This window comes from Prunus dulcis, chromosome 5, assembly GCF_902201215.1.
Source record: "Prunus dulcis chromosome 5, ALMONDv2, whole genome shotgun sequence".
NCBI classification, from domain to species: Eukaryota; Viridiplantae; Streptophyta; class Magnoliopsida; order Rosales; family Rosaceae; genus Prunus; species Prunus dulcis.
This window is the reverse complement of record NC_047654.1, coordinates 8,561,612-8,578,215: the sequence shown is the minus strand read 5'-3', so window position 1 is coordinate 8,578,215 and position 16,604 is coordinate 8,561,612. Positions and strand designations below refer to the sequence as shown.

At 37.9% G+C, this 16,604-nt stretch overlaps 2 protein-coding genes and 1 non-coding gene across 3 annotated transcripts; 2 read left to right on the top strand and 1 right to left on the bottom strand.

Annotated features, from left to right (window-relative positions):
- The first annotated feature begins 2,843 nt into the window (after positions 1-2,843).
- On the top strand, positions 2,844-2,917 carry TRNAV-AAC. The gene has a single exon. It is a non-coding gene; the product is annotated as a tRNA-Val (tRNA).
- A 7,715-nt stretch (positions 2,918-10,632) lies between these two features.
- On the top strand, positions 10,633-12,317 carry LOC117626888 (probable sugar phosphate/phosphate translocator At1g12500). The gene has a single exon (XM_034358680.1). It carries the CDS (start codon positions 10,807-10,809, stop codon positions 11,890-11,892), a length of 1,086 nt encoding a protein of 361 aa, XP_034214571.1. The 5' UTR covers positions 10,633-10,806; the 3' UTR covers positions 11,893-12,317.
- A 1,558-nt stretch (positions 12,318-13,875) lies between these two features.
- On the bottom strand, positions 13,876-14,507 carry LOC117628963 (mavicyanin-like). Its single transcript, XM_034361503.1, has 2 exons — positions 14,345-14,507; positions 13,876-14,234 (listed from the first exon to the last, which is right to left on the bottom strand). Exons 1-2 carry the CDS (start codon positions 14,505-14,507, stop codon positions 13,876-13,878), a joined length of 522 nt encoding a protein of 173 aa, XP_034217394.1.
- Positions 14,508-16,604: the final 2,097 nt, after the last annotated feature.

The following is a 16,604-nucleotide window of genomic DNA, read 5'->3' as shown; positions in this document are numbered from 1 at the left end:
ATATTGGTCTCGTAAAGTTTTGCACGACGAATATAGGAATATTGGTCGCGCAAAGTCTAAAAAAATTATTTTAAAAAAAAAAAATTCCCGCATCCCATTTTTGGTACCCGCCAAAATCTTAAAATTTTTGCCCGAGGAAAAATACATATTGGTAGCGCAAAGTCTAAAACAATTATATAAAAAAATTCCCGTGTCCCATTTTTGGTACCCGCCCAAATTTTTGCGGGACAAAAAATATTGGTCGCGCAAAGTCTAAAGTTTTTTTTTTTAATTTTAAAAACCCGCGTCCCATTTTTGGTACTAGCCCAAATTTTTTGAGTTTTGCACGACGAACTGTTGGTCGCGCAAACTTTTGAGAGACGAAAAATTGGTTCGTACCACAATATTTATAAAAATAATTGTTATGAATAATAAAAAATAAAAACATTTTATTTTATGATTTAAAATATAATTAAGGTGAAAGCTACTTAATAAATGTATATACTATTCAATTTCTTAAGTGTTATATGTACAAAATAAATAAATTTAAAGCTACTTAATAAATAAAAATATATATATACACACACACACACACTTCAACGATCTAACCATAAGACTTGTTTGTATATACTTCAAGATCGTATACCCCAAAAATCGCAAAAAACAAACATTCAGAGATCTAGTAACGGGACAAAACTTTTCGATAGTTATAAATGAAAAATCACGATTTAGCGGTTATTTTAACTCCGATTTTGATGATTTTTTTACAGCTACACTCCTTGACCCTATATGAATACAATGACTTAATTTGATCTTCAATTTAAAACATTTGCACTAGTGGATACCACAAAATGTTATGTTATATTTAACGAAAGTATAAATAAACTCTTAATTGTTAGTGAATATATTGTTTTGATGGCATATGCATTCTACGAAACTAGTTTCAACGATCCAACCGTCAAACTTGTTTTTTTATACTTCGAGATCATATCCGCCAAAAATCGGAAAAAATAAACATTCATAGATCAAGTAACGGGACAAAACTCTTCGACGGTTATAAATGAAAAATCATGATTTAATGGTTATTTTAACTCCGATTTTGATGATTTTTTTACAGCTACACTCCTTGACCCTATATGAATACAATGACTGAATTTGATCTTCAATTTAAAATATTTACACTAGTGGATACCACAAAATCTTATGTTATATTTAAAGAAAATATAAATAAACTCTTAATTGTTAGTGAATATATTGTTTTGATGGCATACACATTCTATGAAACTAGTTTCAACGATCCAACCGTCAAACTTGTTTGTTTATACTTCGAGATCATATACGCCAAAAATCGGAAAAAATAAACATTCATTGATCAAGTAGCGGGACAAAACTTTTCGATGGTTATAAATGAAAAATCAAGATTTAATGGTTATTTTAACTCCGATTTTGATGATTTTTTACAGCTACACTCCTTGACCCTATATGAATATAATGACTGAATTTGATCTTCAATTTAAAATATTTACACTAGTGGATACCACAAAATCTTATGTTATATTTAACGAAAGTATAAATAAACTCTTAATTGTTAGTGAATATATTGTTTTGATGGCATATGCATTCAAAAAAACTAGTTTCAACGATCCAACCATCAAACTTGTTTGTTTTTACTTCGAGATCATATAGCCAGAAATCGGAAAAAATAAACATTCAGAGATCAAGTAAGGGGATAAAACTTTTCGACGGTTATAATGAAAAATCAAGATTTAACGGTTATTTTAACTCCGATTTTGATGATTTTTTTACTGCTACACTCCTTGACCCGATATGAATACAATGAAATAATTCGATCGTCAATTTAAAATATATATTTTCTAACAAAAACCCAATCCGAACAACAAGAATATATTTTTCTAATAAAAATCCGATCCGATCTAAAATAATAAATTTAAAGTTACTTAATAAATATATATACCGTTTAATTTCTTAAGTGTTATGCATACAAAATAAAAAACAAAAATAAATTGGTTTAGGTGACAAAATGTTTGGATTACGTCATGGAAAAATTTTTTAAAAATATTTTTTATTTTATTTATTTTTATAAGGACTTTGCGCGACGAAGTTTACTTTTCGTCGCGCAAAGTCACTTTGAGCGACGAATTATTTTTCGTCACCCAAAGTCACTTCGCGTGAGCGACGAATTATTTTTCGTCGCGCAAAATTGGTCGCGCAAGACTTTGAGCGACGATGCATTGTCGTCGCGCAAAAATTTGTCGCGCGAAGTGACTTTTTGACGACGAATTATTTTTCGTCGCGCAAAGTTTGGTCGCGCAAGACTTTGCGCGACGATGTATTGTCGTCGCGCAAAAGTTTGTCGCGCTAAGTGACTTTGGGAGATGAATTATTTTTCGTCGCGCAAAATTTGGTCGCGCAACACTTTTTCGCGACGATGTATTGTCGTCGCGCAAAAGTTTGTCGCGCAAAGTGACTTTGGGCGACGAATTATTTTTCGTCGCGCAAAATTTAATCGCGCAAGACTTTGCGCGACGATGTATTGTCGTCGCGCAAAAGTTTGTCGCGCGAAGTGACTTTGGGCGACGATTTATTTTTCGTCGCGCAAAATTTGGTCGCGCAAGACTTTGAGCTTTGCGCGACGAAGTTTCAAGTTTCGTCGCGCAAAGTGACTTTGCGCGACGAATAGTTTTTCGTCGCGCAAAGTGACTTTGCGCGACGAATAGTTTTTCGTCGCGCAAGGGGTTTTTTTTACTAGTGAATACAATGAAACCCAGAAAAAAGTTTTTTCTTCAGGCGGTCCGGTAAATTATTTAGTATTATTAAAATAATTGTGATAACATAGACAACAAGGTTTCGTGGTGTAGTTGGTTATCACGTCAGTCTAACACACTGAAGGTCTCCGGTTCGAACCCGGGCGAAGCCATTGTACAATTTATTTTTTAACTTTTGTCCACTTTGCAATTAAAGTGGCATTCTCGCGTTGGAGTCTAGATTTTCTTTTTTTTTCTTTTTTTTTTTTAAATTTTTTAATGCATATCACATGCCAAGTGTCACTTAAATTGGGAAAATAATTAAGAGAAACTTTTGGGCAATCTAAAATTTGTTCAACTTTTGGGAAACCAAAGTGTCACTTGACACAAGCATTTTCTATTTCGCATGCTTTTTACCTTCCAACCATTGCAAAGTCAAATACAAGCCGTTTTACATTAGCCATAGCCAACTACAACATCCACTTATTTTACAACAATTTCCGTAATTTTTGCATGAGATGTGATTTGGGTTTTGTTGACCCAAAAAGCGTGGCTTTCTATTTAAGCACTAGAGGTATTGATTTTAAGTTATTTGGGCACTTCAATGGGCTGAAGTATATTTTATGCCCGGTTAATTAAGGATTTCAATATTCCACTGATGTGATGTACAAACTCAAATAATATAGTGCTAAAATCGTAATTGGAGGACTAAATAAATTAATGATGATAGAAATAAGGCCGAATGGACATTACAAACTAAAAGTGAAAACAAGTCCGATTAGATTGAAATACAAGTAAAAGAAAGGTAATTGGATTGAAATAACTTCAATTTGGAGTAACTAGAATGAAAACACAATGAATCTTAAATAATCACAGTTGAAAACGATCGTCAACTGAAAATCATACAAACTAAAAAAGAAGGCATAGCAAATAAACAAAGGATTTCACAAGAGTTTTTAACTGAAAATCAAAGAGTGAAAGCAAGAAAATTGTTTGAGAAACTTGAGACCAATTTGATCAGCTCTGAAATTTATTTGAGAGAAAGATTGTTCATGTTTATGTCTTCATTTTTTGATGATATAGTGCCCGTTACTAGCCAAATGACATCAAGAGAAATAGCTTAGATGCTAGGGAACAATCTTCCATCTTTTCTTGCTGAAATTAAGCAGCCACATATTGGCTTTGAAAATATGAAAATAAGCTAAATACCGAACAATTTAAGTAGGATTTGATCTTGCCTTGGACATAAATTATGAGTAGCATTTAATGCACCTCACCTAATTCTACTTCGCAAGTTAACCCAAGTGAGAAATGGATGCAAAGGCTCTTTCTATTATGGACTTTGTAACCATGTGGCCATGTTTTGGAGAGTTTTCTATGCTATTTTAGAAAACACAATTTTAGCTTGCTACATCTAGCAAGGAGGAGAAAGAAATTGAGCCTCGCCAAACTGGAAGTTGTGCAAAAGAGAGAGAGAGAGAGAGAGAGAGAGAGTGAGAGAGAGGTCAATGAGGTTGGTTTTCACTTTTCCTTTTAATATATTTGAATTGCAAAAGAGAGAAAGAGAGAAAAATAATAAAATGCTGCAAGAAACAACTTTAAGTAGTTTGTTATAATGACTTTCTAACTATTTTTTTTAGAATTTAGCTAAAATTTAGAGATTCTCAGAGCATTTCCAGCAAAGGGCCCAAGGGGAGGGTTAGGGGGGAGGGCAAACCCAATTTTTCTTTTCCAGCAGCAAAGATCTGCCAGGGCAAGATGTGGGGCCCATGAAATTGGGCTGGCCCGAGGGGGAGGCTGGCCCGAGCTCCAGCCCGAGGGCAAATGATGACGTCTGCGTGCTGACGTCACGACGTAAAAAAAATTTGACGCGCCCGCACAGTCCCCCAACGGCTCTCTTCCACGTGGCGCGCTTCTGAGCGCTCCGATTCAATTTTTTTTGCAATCCAACGGCAGCCATTTTTCCCCGAATAAAAAAATCGAAACCGCACCCCCAAACGGCTCTCTTCCACGTGGCTCCTTCTGGGCTCTCTGATCTGTTTTTTCCAGAAATCCAACGGCAGCCAATTTTTTCCCAAATAAAAAATTGAAAAAAAATTGAAAATTTTTTTAAAAAATACCCAAAAAATACTGAATTTTTTTTTTCTACAAATACCGACCAATACTCTTCACTTTTAACACCAACTCCTCATACATTTTCTTCTCCTTCTACTATTATTCACTTTCTACTCAATATTTTTTCACTTTCAAGTTATTTTTTTCTCTATCATATCATGGGTTCTTCTAATGAAACCAGAGGGGCATGGAGCATGATGGAAGATGTTAGCTTGTGTGAGGCTTGGCTCCGAGTTAGTCATTGTCCCATAACGGGCAATGAGATTAAATTCTGTCATATGTGGAAAAAAATTCATCAGGAATTTTGTTGATAGGGTAATTGGTTCGACTCGTACGGATCAAGCATTATCTAGTAGGTGGAAAATTCTTAACATAGAGTTGGAGAAATGGAGAGATGTATTGACAAAAGCTATGGACAACCATAGAAGCGGGGAAAACCTTAGTAGTGAGGTAAATTATTTGTAATTTTTGTTTATTAATTTCTATGTCATATTAAATTTTATTTAAATGTTTCTTGCAATTTATATCTGTTGTTAATATTTCTTGTATTTCCAATATTAATATGAATGTTTCTTGCAATATTTATATTTTGTTTTGCATTTCTAATAAATTGTTAAAGTTTCTTGCGTTTCCATTAATTTTTTTTTTAATACTTGTTGCATTGCCAATATTTTTTAAAGTTTCTTGTATTGCCATTTTTTTTTATACTTGTTGCATTTGTCACACCCCGGGATCGACTCCGCCGTAGCACGATATTGTCCGCTTTGGGCCCCCCTCTCTGCCCGCACGGTTTTGTTTCTGGGAGCTCACGAGCAATTTCCCAGTGGGTCACCCATCCTGGGATTGCTCTAGCCCCCAACTCGCTTAACTTCGGAGTTCCTACGACTCCGAAGCCAGTGAGCTCCCAAAAGGCCTCGTGCTAGATGGATGCGGATGTGCACATATAAGGCACATCACCCCCTCTCCGTTGGTTGATGTGGGATCTTACAGTATTGCCAATATTTTTTAAAGTTTCTTACATTTCCATTTTTTTTATATAGATTATGCAAGCACAAATGTTTTTTGGTGCTACTGGGGGGGAGGGGGGGCAAAAAAAGTTTCAACCATACCCTATGTTGGGAGGTGGTGAAGAATTGTAAGAGATTCCAAATTATTCCAATGGGTCCAACGGTAGTCTTGAACGAGACGCCACTCCATGAGACACCGGAATCTGATTCACCTATGGATTCCTCGATGAGTCAAGACTCGCCTATTGAAAAGGAGCCTAGGCCTATTGGGAGGAAGGCGGCGAAGGCGAAGAGAGGGAGTAGTTCTACCAAGAATGCATCTAAATTTTTGGAGGAACTTTCAAAGATGCAAGCCATGAGAATTGAAATGGACATGAAACAACAAGAGCACAATAGGGCAATTGATGTAGAATATGCAAAAGAAAGGGAGTATGTACGCCAAGAAAAGATTGAAAAAAAGGATCGGGAACCCCTGGCCATGGATACAAGCCATATGCCCCCTGAAACAAAACAATTTTGGAAGCTAGAACGAAGGGATGTTATGAGACGAAGACTTTTTCGTGACGATGGACCTAGCAACACGGATTGGTTAAATGATCAAAACCATTAAGTTAGTTTGCTTGCCTTTCATTTCATTGTACCATTAAGTTAGTTTACTTGCCTTTCATTTCATTGTATTTTTTGTTTTGTTTAAAAAATTAGTGGTAATTCATGTATTTTATTTTATGAGTTGTATTGATTTTCTTTTAGTGAATAAAGAAAATATTCAACAAAATTCCTTTTTATTCAAAACATTCCATACATAAAAAGCAAACCACAACCAAATCATAAAAAATACTCAAACCACAACTAAAGCATAAAAAAACAATAAAGCATAACTAAAAATACAACATAAACATAATACATTAAAAAAACATCTTCACTTCACTTCATTCACTTTCATTGCCTCTCGCCGCCCACAAATGCTCCATCAAGTCAACTTGACGGTGTTCATGAATATACGACGATTGCATCTCCGTGTAGCGCTCAATCATACGAGGCAAGAAACTACCGTCTCTAACCAACGGATCATGCTGCACTGGTTCTCCATTTGGCCCCATGGGTTTTTCATAAATTCGTGTTAAGGCCGTGTTCATGGGATCTAGTTCATACACTTCATTAGCATCATAATCATACTCATCTTCCACAATCATGTTGTGGAGGATGATACAAGTCATCATTATACTCCTAAGCACCTCATCGTCTAATAGGCGCGCCGCACCCCTGATAATAGCCCACCGGGCTTGAAGGATACCAAAGCACCTCTTGACATCTTTTCTGTACCCCAATTGATAGGCAGCAAAAAAAATTTCCTTATGGGATCGGGGATGTGGAATTGATTTCACAAATGTTGTCCACCTCGGGTAGATACCATCAGCTAGATAATACCCATTCTGGTAGACGGTATTATTGATTTGATATGTGATATTTGGGGCTTCACCTCTCAGAACATCATTAAACACTGGGGATCGATCCAAGACGTTCAAATCGTTTTGAGAGTCGGCAACTCCAAAGAAGGCGTGCCAAACCCATGTATCAAAACCAGCAATTGCTTCGAGGATGATGCTTTTCTGCCCTTTCCGATTGCCATAATCCCATTGCCAAGCAGTTGGACAATTTTTTCATTGCCAGTGCATGCAGTCAATGCTACCAATCATTCCAGGAAATCCACGAGACTCAGCTTTTTTTAGAAGCCGTTGCAGGTCGCTAAGCGTAGGTCTGCCCAGGTAGTCCCTGGTGTACAGAGTTTCCACTGCATCACAAATCGCACCAAACTCTCCAAAATAGTGGACTTCCCCATCCGGGCAATCTGATCCACCTGATCAGCAGATGACCCATATGCCAACATGCGTATCACAGCTATGAACTTTTGCTCGGGAAGAAGCCCCAAATTTCTAGCACAATTTTTCTTTTGAACAAAGTATTCATCATAATTACAAATATCATGCATGACTTTATTGAACAAATGAGGTTGCATTCTATATCTCGCTCGAAAATGAACATCAGAGTACAGAGAATGTGGGATAAAATAATCTTCCAGAAGATTCTTACCCCGAGAATGTCTATGTCTGTCCACATTCGGGGCACGGTCTTCTCGTGAACCACGGCGGCTCTGGTTTTCTTCCTCCAGCAAAGCAACGGCCATGCCAAGTTGCTCATCTAGTTCTCTCTGCACCTTTTTGCTTGCAGCTCGTCGACTCATTCTTTCTCTCTTTTCTCTCTTTTGCCTCTCCAAAACCTCTTGCATGTCTGCCATTGAAAATAGAGAATTAAATCTAAAATCTGAGAAATAGAAATGTAGAGAAGATTTGGTGTGGGAGGTATGAGTTGAGCCTCTGATTTTATAGAAAAATTTAGACAGATAGATATGACACGTGGCGCAATCTTAGAGGGTGAAAATCTTATCTGAAATTTGAAATTCAAATGAAATTTAAAATTCAAAATTAATCTGAAATTTGAATTTCGAAATGTATCTGAAATTTGAAATTTATCTGAAATTTATATGAAATTTGAAACCGAAAATCTTATCCGATATGAATAGTATTGACATGGAGGAACCCAAAAATCTTATCCGAAAATATTATCCAAATTAATTGTTTAAGTAAACAAAGTTGGAAAAAAAACAAAAAAATGAATAGTATTTGCCATGGCAAGCCTAAACTGCTGGAAACACATTTTGTTGGGGGGGGCTAGGGCAGCCACTATTCACGTGAATAGTAGCCGCCCTAGGGCTCCCCTTGCCATGACAAGGGGCTAATTGGTGGAAATGCTCTCATGAAGATGATCTTAGCTACTCCGCATCTGCAACCCAATTCCTTCCTTTTGGATTGAAAAAGTTCTTGTCCAAATTATTTTGTTCCTTTTTAAAGCCATTGAATTAACATAAGTCACAATTTTGTTTAGTTTGGATTCTAGGAAAAGCATGGATCCAGAGCCATGGGTAGGAGGAGGAGGACATAAATGGAGGTATAGCAAAAGAAGCTCTTGTTGAATCATCAAGATAAATATGGTTTTTTATTTTATTTTATGGAGGCCAAAATGGTCTTCCCATTGCATATTTTGGTGCAAGGATATTGAGTTTACTTGGTAGCGGTCTTGTAAAAATGTTTGGTGAAGGAATGCATGCGCTTCCATCATAGATTTTACTCTTTGCTTTAAAGCTACACATGTTGCTTGCTTATTTAAAACTAGACATGTGGTATTTAGTTTCTTTATTTTATTTTAGAGTTATTTACATTAATATTCTCTTGAAGTTTTTGATGCTTTCACAAAACTCTTTTAAGTTTCAGAAATTACACGAACACCTCTTGAGATTTCAAATTGTTTTCACAAAACCACTTTTCATTGATTGTTCATCCAAAACTTGATGATTTTACAAATTTAAAACTTATGCAAATGACAAATTAACCTCAATGAATGTGTGCGCAAGCTAATCTTAAAGGATAACTTTGTCATTTGGAGAAATGTCATCAAATCTTTTGACGGAAAACCAATGAAATGGGTTTTATGAAAACAATTTGAAACCTTAGGGGGTGTTTGTGTAATTTCTGTAACCTCAGGGGAATTTGTGAAAATACAGAAAACCTCAAAGAATGTTAGTGTAAATAACTCTTTATTTTAAGGCTTCCCACAAATAGGCTCATTCTAACATGACATATTATACAAAAACCATAGAACTATTTAGAAAGGAAAACTTAAAATTAACCACTTATCATTTTCTAATTAGTTCTTATACTATGGACAATTCCGATAAATTATTGAGATAACAGAATCAGATAAATATATAATTTAGTAATGAGAAAAGAAGCGTAATATTGACTTATCTGAATTCCTATCCCAGGAACACTACAATGGCAGCATGTGAAAAAAAGGCGGGTTCTAGAAATTAATTTATTTCCTTCCATATTCAAAGTAAGATATATTATTTCATACTTTTTGGTTAATTTTTTCTATCTAGACATAATTTCAAGATAAGAAACCTTGGTAAATAGTTCTATTATAGGAAACGTATGGAGGTAATTATATTATATAAAATACGGAGGGAGAAAATACTCACACACCAATGACAAATCGTCATGTGAACGTAAAGATTTCTATATGGACACAATTGCCCCTAATCAAATATTTCATCAATGATAGTGATGTACAAAAGATCTCGCACAATCAAATCGAGTAATTATTCCACACTCTTAAGTTAAACGGCTATCTTGCACAATCAAATCGAGTTATTATCCCCGTTCTCAAGTCAAACACTAATTTTACACCAACTGCATACCAAAATTTTAGTGTTCCAAGATAAAAACAGAAAACAGAAAACAGAAACTAAGTATTCACACTCCGAAAAAATCTCATATGTTTATTGATGATTTTTCTGAATTGCTATGTTTTTAAAAAATATATTATCTACTCGGAATAACCAATATCATGGAGGAATCAATAAATGCATTGTGATTGGCTGCTAATATTCAAACAGCAGTCTGCTCCGACGCACGTGTTCTCCCACGCAGTAACTGTTGTTGACTGCGAAGCGTCTAAGATTTACCGCCAACAAACAGCGTCTTTACTTCTCCTTTCCCCTTTTTTTTTAATAAACAAAAAAGAGCAAGTAAAACAGCGGTCAGAGCCGAGTCACTCGCGACCAGAAAATCACACTACACCGACACTCCAAAACACAAGGAATCTTCCTATAAATCTAATACCCCTCATCCTAATCCGACGGCCCCAACCCAACCCTCTCCCCCCCCAAATCTAAATCCCCACCGTCCGATCCCATCCCCACACACGCAAAAGCAGAAGTAACCAAAACCTCACCCTCTCAGATCTTAAGCCTGAGAGAGAGAGTGAGAGCCTGTCTCCGACTGTTTGGCTCTTCAAATTTTTTAATTCCAATTTTGCCCTCGATGGTGGAGGCACAGACATGGACGACGCGTCGTATGAGCAACCCCCGGCTGCAGGACACGACCTCGTCGCCGGACCAGGTCGTGGACATCCCAGCCACGCCCACTGGCGACGTCCGCAACGGCACAAGCTACGGGTTCTCCTCCGCCGTCGGATCGCTGCTCTCCCCGACGCTGTCGACGGCGGCGATCATCGCCTCCTGGTACCTCTCCAACATTGGCGTCCTCCTGCTGAACAAGTACCTCCTCAGCTTCTACGGCTTCCGATACCCCATCTTCCTCACCATGCTCCACATGATCTCCTGCGCCGCCTACAGTTACATCGCCATCCACCTCCTCGAGCTCGTGCCACGTCAGCACATCCTCTCCCGCCGCCAGTTCTTCAAGATCCTCGCCCTCAGCGCCATCTTCTGCTTCTCCGTCGTCTGCGGCAACACCTCCCTCCGCTACCTCCCCGTCTCCTTCAACCAAGCCATCGGCGCAACGACGCCGTTCTTCACCGCCATCTTCGCCTTCATCATCACCTGTAAGAAAGAGTCCGCCGAGGTCTACGGCGCCCTCCTCCCCGTCGTCTTCGGGATCGTGGTCGCCAGCAACAGCGAGCCGCTCTTCCACCTCTTCGGCTTTTTAGTCTGTGTGGGGTCCACCGCCGGACGAGCTTTGAAATCCGTCGTTCAGGGGATCCTGCTCACCTCCGAAGCTGAGAAGCTCCACTCGATGAACTTGCTTCTGTACATGGCTCCAATGGCTGCCTGCATTCTGCTGCCCTTCACTCTTTACATCGAGGGCAACGTGGCAGCGGCGACGGTGGAGAAGGCCCGGAGCGACCCGTTCATTGTTTTCTTGCTGGTCGGGAATGCCACGGTGGCTTACTTGGTCAACTTGACCAATTTCTTGGTGACCAAGCACACCAGCGCATTGACTCTGCAGGTGCTTGGCAACGCCAAAGCGGCGGTGGCGGCCGTCGTTTCGGTGTTGATATTCCGGAACCCAGTCACGGTAATGGGTATGACCGGGTTCGCGGTGACCATCATGGGGGTGGTGCTTTACAGCGAGGCCAAGAAAAGGTCCAAAGTTACAACTCATTGACAGAGACACAGAATAAAGATTGAAATTGAAACCACAAAAAAGAACAAAAAAAAGATCATTCGTTTTGACCGCCTCAAGATTCGGGTACGAATTTGTTTTTGTTTTTTGTTACTTAATTGTTTTGATTTTTATGGCATGGAAAGGGAGAGGGTGAAGTGGAATTGGAACTCTAGTGTATAGGATGGTGGAGAAGAGGGAAATTGGAAAGGGTGAGCTCTTTTTATCTGCTCTTTTGAGGTTTAATTGTTGTTGATAGAGGGGGGGGTGGGTGGTAGAAGAGAATGTGTAAGTTTTTCTCTTTCGCTTGACCCTGTGTGTAACTTTATATGATATGCTCTGCATTTTGAATTGAACACATACAAGTATTTTATGGGGAGGAAAAATTCCTCTTCCAGATTCAATTTGTTAAAAACATGTTCTCTGTTCCTTTGGCCCTCTTTCAATGTGCAAGTTTTGCTAATTTCTTTTGTACTTTGCAAGTATGTTTTCATGGTTCCGGCATTGTTTAGCTTGTTTGTTTTGCATTCAGTGTTTCGTTATGGTTATGCAACTATTTGGACTCTAGGTTTAGAAGGAACAATTCTAGACAAAGAATAAGAATAGAGTTTATCTGGGTGTATGTAAGATGGTTAATTACGTATTAGGATCAGGATCGTAATTACGTGGAATCGAACGTCAAGAAATAGCTTTTTGACAATCTGATGATAACAATTATTTAGAATCTAGGTTTAATTTTCTTTAAATCGTTGCAACAATATTGCTTTGCTGATGATATCGCAATTAGCCTCGACCTATCAGAATATATTTCTCTTTTGTTTCTTCTCATGTGTATTGGCTTATTAGGAAAACCAATGAGAACAGGAAGACGGTTAGTTAGATCACAAAAACACCCAATTGGTTTCGTGTCTAGATTTAGTTTCCTCGTTTGACTTATTGTTACTCAGTGAAGGATTTTGAGTTTGACTTGGAGATCATATTTCTGTCACTTAAGTAAGTAATTGAGTTTACATTAAACTTAGTCTGACTCGATTTTAATGTAGTTCAAAGGTTCTTTTGGATTGAACTCAGCAACTTAGGAGGAAAATCCTGACTCTGTCATGGAAAGTGAGGAAGATGGAGATTTCATGTAGTTTCCTACAAGTTTTCCTCTTTGAGATGTGGAAATTAGATACCCTGCGAGGCAGTTGTTGATGGATATAACTATCCTGTCTGTTCTATTAGCAGCCACACCTTAACCTGGCCCATCATTCAACTCCTAGAAACTCCATCTAGTCGGGAATATGCTTGCCTATTTGATTTGCCACGTCGCAACAATCCATATACTCCATATGGTCTAGTTGCTTGTTCTGGATGAGGATGGCAAAACTTTGGTTTCAAGTGTCATGTTGTCAGTGACAATGAGGATGTGGTTATGTTTTATCCCCTGGTTTGACATTTACTGGGTAGCAGCCTATCAGCATCAAGGAGAGGTAAGACATGAAGACATGCAACCTAATTGCACTGCACTAGTCTCTCTAGGTGCACCTGGTGGTTGAAACTTTCTTGTTTGGTGCAGCTATGTTCAATTTATTGTTCTTGCGAAAGATGATGATGGGTTTTAATTATTTTGACTGACATGTGCTATATTATTATTCATATAAAGAATTACATGTAAATACATAGGACATTTTAATAGGAGTATTTTCAAAAGAAAGGTGCTTCGATTGCGATTAGATGCAAATATTACATGATGTGGAGAACAATTCATCCAACGTTTGTAGCATCACAAACAGATTGCAAAACTCACACTTATTAATAACTGGAAAATGAATACCCAAACACACTGTTATTGAAAAACAATTACGACACTAATCCGGCCCAAGCTTACCGCCGATCACCCATGTCCTGCGCCAAGTTGACACTTCTAGCTGGTGTAGCCCCAGGTGGTGCTGGGGGCAGGAAGCTTAACGACGATCACCAATGTCCTGCGCCAAGTTGACACTTCTAGCCAGTGTAGCCCCAGGTGGGGCTGGGGGCAGGAGCAAGCGAGGATGGCTTGCCTTTTGCCTCCTTTCCCCAGGTGGGGCTGGGGGCAGGAGCAGACCATGAAGGGTTGCTGCTTTCCCAGGTGGGGCTGGGGCTTGGAGCAAACGATGATGGGAACACGGTTATAAGAAGCTTCTGGCCACCCATTGCACAGTGCTGGGCAACGCCACAGATGTACCATTTTCTTCCAGAAGTTGCAAGGCTGATCACATCATGTCCACTGGTTAATGGCACACTGTCTAATGGAGCTGAACATTGCTGGAATCCAGTCCCATTCACTTTGAACACGTTGTGGACTCCTTTTGGATAGTTAAAAACTGCACAAGAACAAAGACCAAAGAATATTGGATGAGTTCCCAGAACATTATTTTAAAAAAGAAAACGAAATCAAATGAGCTTAATGTTTTTATTTATTTATAAAATTTACCAAGATTGTCGCCAACATAAAACATCTTTCCCCGAGCCCAAGCTTGGTAGTCGAAGTTTATGGTCCAACCTTTGCCGTCGCCGACAACATAATTTGTCGCCAAAATTGAAGGGGCAGAAATTGCTAGAATGGCAAAGATGATGAAGAGCTGGGAAGAGGCCATCACAACTAGAACTAGTTATGTTTTTTCTTTTCTTTTCTTTCTATGAAGGTGGTTGTTTTGATTTGGTTGGTAAAATAAGTGGAAAAGGTGACAAATTTATAGGGTTTTGGTAAGTCTTGATTCTAGCATTGGGTGTGCCACTGCCAACGGACGGCATTGCCTGCTGCCGAATGATACGAATGGATTTGAGAGTTAAGTTACAAGATAATAAACAAACGATGCATACCCTTTTAGAATTAGAAGATCAACTTTGTTGGAGCTATTCAAAAAAATTGGATTCTTTGTGTGACCAGTAAACTTCCACGAATTTACACGTGGCCTGCCATATGAATTGGAATACCAAAATCATCCCACCAATCAATTTCTGAAACTGCCCGACAAAAAAATAAAAATCCTTTTTCTAAGATGGATAATACCGAATAAACCATCCAAGAAATCAAAACCAAATTATAAATTAAAAATAGTGTGGGGTCACTTAGGCTGTTGGAAATTGAGAATTTATCAAAAATAGCAAAAACTTGATCTCTAATTTCAAAAATGTCATTTTTTTATAAAAAATTTCAAATATAGCAAAAAACTCATCTAAATAGACACAAATGCCCTCAAATTTTAAAACCTATAAAAAAAAATTCTTATTAAATAAAACTTTGGAATATTTCCTTCAAACACTTTGCCAATCACCTCTCTATTTCTTTTTCATTTCTTTTTCCTTTCTTCTTCCGTTTGTCTCCAACATCACTCCCTCTCTTTTCCTTTTCTTTTTTTCTTTCTTCTTCTCTCCATCTCTCTTTCCCTTTTCTTTTTCTCCCGTCTGCATATCTCTTTTTTTCTTCTTCTCATCTTCTTCTCTCCAATTTGTCTCCAAATAAAATGTACGTATTTATTTGGCAAAAAAAAAAGAAAGAAAAAAAGAAGTATTTAGAACCAAAAATTCAGAAAAATGATTGAATCAATGCACAAGTATAATTTCCTCCTCGCACTAAAAAATGAAACAGAAAAATTACAAAACTTAATGGATACCAAATAAACCTTAGACACATCCAAGTTAGTCGAAGGTCCATATTGATGAACTAATAACATTGGCATGTGATTACATCTTCTGCTACACATATGTCAGAATCATCATATTACCAGACTCGATAATTTTTCAAGCCTATCTGCACTACTAACCTTTGATGTAGGCTCAAAGTGAATTGACGATATTAAATCATAGCACTTTGGATAGGGCTCAAGAATTAAGTCATAAACAAAGAAACGAAGAAGAAATTGAACGAAGAACCAAGGAAGAACTGCACTCACCGTTTGACTATGGCTGCAATACGTCTACGAATGAACTCTACGTACAAAGATTCCCAATCTAATAGGGTTTTCCTTTTTAGGTTTATGTGGGTTTTAAATTTGAGGGTATTTGTGTATATTTAGGTGAGTTTTCTGCTATATTTGAAATTTTTTACAAAAACTTACAATTTTGAAATTAAGGGTCAAGTTTTGGCTATTTTTAATAAATTCTCTTGAAATTGAGGGTTTTGGGTTCAAAAAAATTTACTTTAAAATATCTATTTTCTTTTACTTTTTAAATTTAACTTAACAAAAAAATAAAGGTTAAAAACAAAAAACAAAAAAGGCAGCCACAGTAAAACACATTCGAAGCCCCAAAATCTCTCAACGTGTTCTGCTTCCTCTTCCTCCCATAGCTGCCGTCACAGCACCTCCGAATCCAGCGTCGGGAGGGAAAATCCGGAGCCACCCATTCCCTTGCACTTCAACAAGGTCACTTTCTTTGCACTCAATTTTCTGATTTGAAATTCTTGGATTTCATGGTGAAGCTCATTAAAAAACAGGCCCAACCCACACGCCTATCAGCCCGTTTACCACCACCCAGGTCCGTACGTATCCAATACGGTATGGATACATATCCGATACGCGAAGTATATGTTCTGATACGGTCAAGATACGGATAGGGGCTATTTTGAAATTATTTGGAAATATTTGTACTCGTTTCGAAACTTACAGAACATTTGGGGTCAAAGTATGGATTTCAAAACTTGATTTAATCATTATCATACCCAGCCTCGTCTTCTCGACAGAGCCTAGGTT

Coding starts and splice junctions, on each gene's coding strand:
- LOC117628963 (XM_034361503.1), bottom strand. CDS start 14,507: ATGGCCTCTTCCCAGCTCTTCATCATCTTTGCCATTCTAGCAATTTCT. Junction 14,235..14,344: donor TTATGTTGGCGACAATCTTG/GTAAATTTTATA, acceptor GTTCTTGTGCAG/TTTTTAACTATCCAAAAGGA.
- LOC117626888 (XM_034358680.1), top strand. CDS start 10,807: ATGGTGGAGGCACAGACATGGACGACGCGTCGTATGAGCAACCCCCGG.